This window comes from Octodon degus, unplaced genomic scaffold (genome assembly GCF_000260255.1).
Source record: "Octodon degus isolate 3935 unplaced genomic scaffold, OctDeg1.0 scaffold00100, whole genome shotgun sequence".
NCBI classification, from domain to species: Eukaryota; Metazoa; Chordata; class Mammalia; order Rodentia; family Octodontidae; genus Octodon; species Octodon degus.
In genome coordinates, this window is record NW_004524676.1 from 10,172,334 (window position 1) to 10,176,676 (window position 4,343).

General features: G+C 44.7%; 1 protein-coding gene across 1 annotated transcript in view; it reads right to left on the reverse strand.

Moving 5' to 3' along the window:
* Positions 1-4,115, reverse strand: part of LOC101577617 (contactin-associated protein-like 3) — a 114,265-nt gene extending 110,150 nt beyond the window's left edge. The window contains exon 1 of the mRNA XM_023723560.1: positions 3,975-4,115. Coding sequence (XP_023579328.1) covers positions 3,975-4,100 — 126 coding nt within the window. The 5' untranslated portion in view covers positions 4,101-4,115. The remainder of the gene's footprint in view (positions 1-3,974) is intronic.
* Positions 4,116-4,343: the final 228 nt, after the last annotated feature.

Here is a 4,343-nt window from a genome sequence, read left to right on the forward strand (position 1 = left end):
GTCTAAGCGCCAGCCTGGGAATTGCAAGCACCTGAGTTCGATCCCCAGTATCTCATGCTATGCTGACCACCGAAACCAGGTGTGGTGGCACATACCTGTAATCCCAGCGCTGTAGAGGCTGAGACAGGAGAATCACTATGAGTCTGAGCTGCATAGTGACAGACCCTGTACCAAATAAATACATCTTTAAAAAAATAAAACTTTTGGGCTGGGGAGATAGTTCAGTAGAATAAGCACTTCCCTGGCAAGTGCAAGGTCCTGAGTTCAATCCCCAGTAGTGCAATAAATAAATAAATAAATAAATAAATAACTTCTTAAAAAATAGCAAGAAATAGGCATTGTGCCAATCCAATTTTTTGCCTACTGTATTCTGGAACTGCATCAGCTTTTCATATCTGAGAGTAAAAATCCATTCAGGCCACCTCAAGTTCTGAGAAGTCTATTTTAGCACATACAGAACACCACCAGAACCCAGGGCCAGCAATAGAGCTGGACTCGAGTTAGAAGGGAAAGGAACATGAAGTGGGCAGGTTCCATGCACAGTAGAAGCTGGGTCAGCTAAGGTGTCCCACCGGGCTGCAGCAGATGTCAGGCTCTTGGGCCATGAGGGTCTGTGTCACCAGCCCTACATCTCTGCTTACTCAGAATTCCAACTTACTCATCATCTTTCTATAGCCAATATTTAGCTTCGTTTCCCACGATTCACATGTTCTTTCTATAGATCTCCATTTTTTTTCTTCTTCTTTTGGTCTTTTTGAGAGTTTCTCTATGCAGTTCAGGCTGGCCTTGAACTCACCCTACAGTCCAGGCTGGTCTTGAATTTGCAGTGCCTGCCTCAGCCTCCTGAGGGCTGGGATTATGGACATGCATGCTACCCCAGATCAAATTATTGAAAGGAAACATAAAACAAAACAAAACAACAACAAAAACAAAACAAATCTGAGAAGAGAGCTCAGCGGTCTAAGTGCTTTCCTGGCAAGTGCAAGGACCTGGGTTCAATCCCCAGTACTGCATGCCTGCACACCTGTAACTCCTGCACTGAAGAGGCAGAGACTTGAAGATCACTACGAGTTTGAGCTGCGTAGAAAGACCTTGTACCAAATACATAAATAAGATTTTACAAAACTTTTTATAAAAATGTCAGGTAGATAGCCCAGTGGCTTAAGTACCTGCCTGGCAAGCACAAAGTCCTGAGTTTGATCTCCAGTACCACAAAAGAAAAAGAAAAAGAAAAAAGAGAAAAAAATCTGCCTGGTATAGCTCAGTTTTCAAACTGAAATGTCTTATCAGAATCACCTGAGATCTTGAACTACAATTGTTCAGTCCTTTCCCTGGTTCCTAATGTCGCAGCCTTGCAGAGGGCCTGAGAATTTCTTCTTCTTCTTTTGTTTATGTGGATGTTTGGAGACAGGGTCTCACTGTGTAGTCCAAGCCAGTCTCAGACTCCCAATCCTGCCTTGACCTCTGGAACAGGTATTCAGGGGCGTGTGCCCCTCGCACGAGGATGTACACTTCCCCCGGGCAACGCTGACTGCACCCTCTGGGAACCGCACTGGAAGACCACTGCAGGGTTAGTCGTCGTGCATCTGTTGGGACGCCCTAACGGGGCAAGCTCCTTCATATTGCCAAAGCTATTCTTCTGACCTGACTCTCAGGCTCATAATTCCTTCTCTCTGCTCTTTTGAGCAGGTGCCCGAATCTTATTACTTTCGCCACTGGAATGTCTCTGACACCTCCTTTTCTTAGTCACTGATCTGGACAAGGATATTATGAAAACACATTTCAGTGTGGCCAGGAGGCTCACGGGAACCTCCCACCCTTGAGGCCCCAGGCAGGTGCCGACAACCAACATTCAAGACGCCCAAACACAAACTTGCCCAGGAACACAGCACGCCCTGTGCCCTGTTGCCCTGCACAACTAGGGATGGAGCTGGCAGCACCACTGCCAGGGCTGCCCTGCCTCGTCCGGGTGCCCCTCTGCCCTCGCCCCTGCCCGCTGCTGCTCCCTTTCCGTCCGCACCTCTGCACGGGCTCCCGCCTTGGAGGATTCTTCTGCTGGCCTCTCTTGGGCCTTCCCTAGCAGCAGGGCCTTCCCCAGGACTCGGCTCCCCGCACCTGGCCTTCTCCAGAAAACTCCTTGCTGCAAGCCCAGGGCTCTGGCACTGACGGCCCTCTGATACTGTCCCGCTCCCCGTGGCCTCCTTTGGGTAATCGCATTCAGCTGAGTCTTTGGAACACCGCTAAACATTTGGGCTTCAAGTCAACAAGTCACTCACAGTTAAGTGCTGCTTTTTCCATTCTCCCCCAAACCCCCATCTCCAAGCCTTTCTTTTGAGAAACACAATTCTCTGAAACCTGGTAGGACCAGACTTCGGGGAAAAAGCTTTGAATTCTTTCAGCGTTTAAATGAAAAGGATTCTGCAGTCAGACATGGTAGTGCACACCTGTCATCCAAGCACTCTGGCAGGCTGAGGCAGGAGGCTTGCAAATTTGAGCCCAGCCGGGGCAATTTAGTGGTCTACTGAGATCTTGTCTCAAAACACAAAATAAAAAGGAGGAAGAGATATAGCTCACAGAGAAGGTGCTGGGGTCAAGCTCCAGTACTACAGGGGGGAAAAAAAGATTCTAAATTCTCTTAAGTTCCCTGACTATATTTCAACAAGGAGCATGGATCACCACCCAACTGGACATCCAGAAGTTACACTTGCCAGGCAGGCACTGTGCCACCGAGCTATCTCCCTGGCACTATAACTTATTTCTTAAGTTTTTATATAAGAACTTACTCTTAAAATGTTATTTTTTAAAAACAATCCACTTATTTATTTATTACAGGGTCTTACTATACAGCTCAGACTCATAGTGATTGTCCTGTCTCAGTCTCCGTAGTGCTGGGTTTATAGGCATGTGCCACTACATCAGGTCTCGGTAGCCTGCTCTGCATGGGGAGGCACGACATGCAGTACCAGGGATCTGATGTCAGAGTTTGATGAATTTGAAGTTTTAATGCAAAACTGTGTAGATACTTAAGATGCAGCCAGCAAGGGGAAGTGTGCTTTTCCTTCTGAAGGGCCTATTCTGTCTCATGATGTAGTGCTTGAGGTCATCACTGAGAGATTTGCCAGATTTTAGGATGCTTTTCTTCACTGGGTTGGCTTGAGTTGTATTTGAATTTTTATAGTAAATAAATGTCATTGCCACGTTTACAAAAATTGATATCAACAAAGTGAAAATCCCCAAACACCTCACTGATGCTTACTTCAAGAAGAAGCTGTGGAAACCCCTGACACCAGGAGGGTGAGATCTTTGATGCTAAGAAAGAGAGATACCAGATTTCAGAGCAGTGCAAGGTGGATCAGAAAGCAGTGGACTCATAGATTTTAGCAAACATCAGAGCTGTTCCTTAGCTCCGGGGCTATCTGCGATCTGTTTCTGCTCTGACAAATGGAATTTATCCTCATAAATTAATGTTCTAGAGCTGGGAGATAGCTCAGTAGAATAAGCACTTGCCTGGCAAGTGCAAGGGCCTGAGTTCAATCCCCTGTTCCACCAAAAAAAAAAAAAACCCATAAATTAATGTTTTAAATTTCTTACTAAGAACCTAATTAAATAACTGATACATTTTTTAAAAAATCTTAAGATTCTATTTCTCAAAAAAAGATTCTGTTTCTCTTCAGATATATAGTTTGCAAATATTTCCCCCGTTCCATAAGTTGTCTCTTCACTTTTAATTGATTCCTATCTTGTACAGAAACTTTTGGTTTGATACAATCCCATTTATCTATTGTGGCTTCCATTGCCTGTGCTTTTGGGATCTTATCCAAGATATTCAACTCCCTGATTTGGTTATACACAATATCTACAGGTCTTGAAAGTCTATTTGCCACATAGATATATACAATTACTGTGTATCAATTGAAACCATGTTTTTTTCCCAGCAGGTTTGCAGCAACCTGTAGAATTATGAGGAAACATACCCAGATGTTTTCTTCTTGCCGATACTGCTGCCAGTTCCTCCCACCATCACTGAACATCAAGAGATAGCTGGTCACCCAGTCAAAGCTCCCATATCCTCCTTGCGTTGCCACAGCAGTGACCTCCATTCGCTCTCCAAGGTCAATCTGCAGCCACTGGTATTTATTTGACACAAGTGGGGTCCAGCCACCAGCTCCTTTCATGGAACAGAAACAGCAGAAAAATGATAAAGTAGGAGAAAAATTTTAACCTGTCAGTTACTGGAATAGAAAGTTATTATTTCAAACTTACAGATTAAATTTAAGAAAAAGAGATTCACATCATAGGATGTTTGAAAAAGAGAATCAAACATAGGGTTATGTGGAAATGGG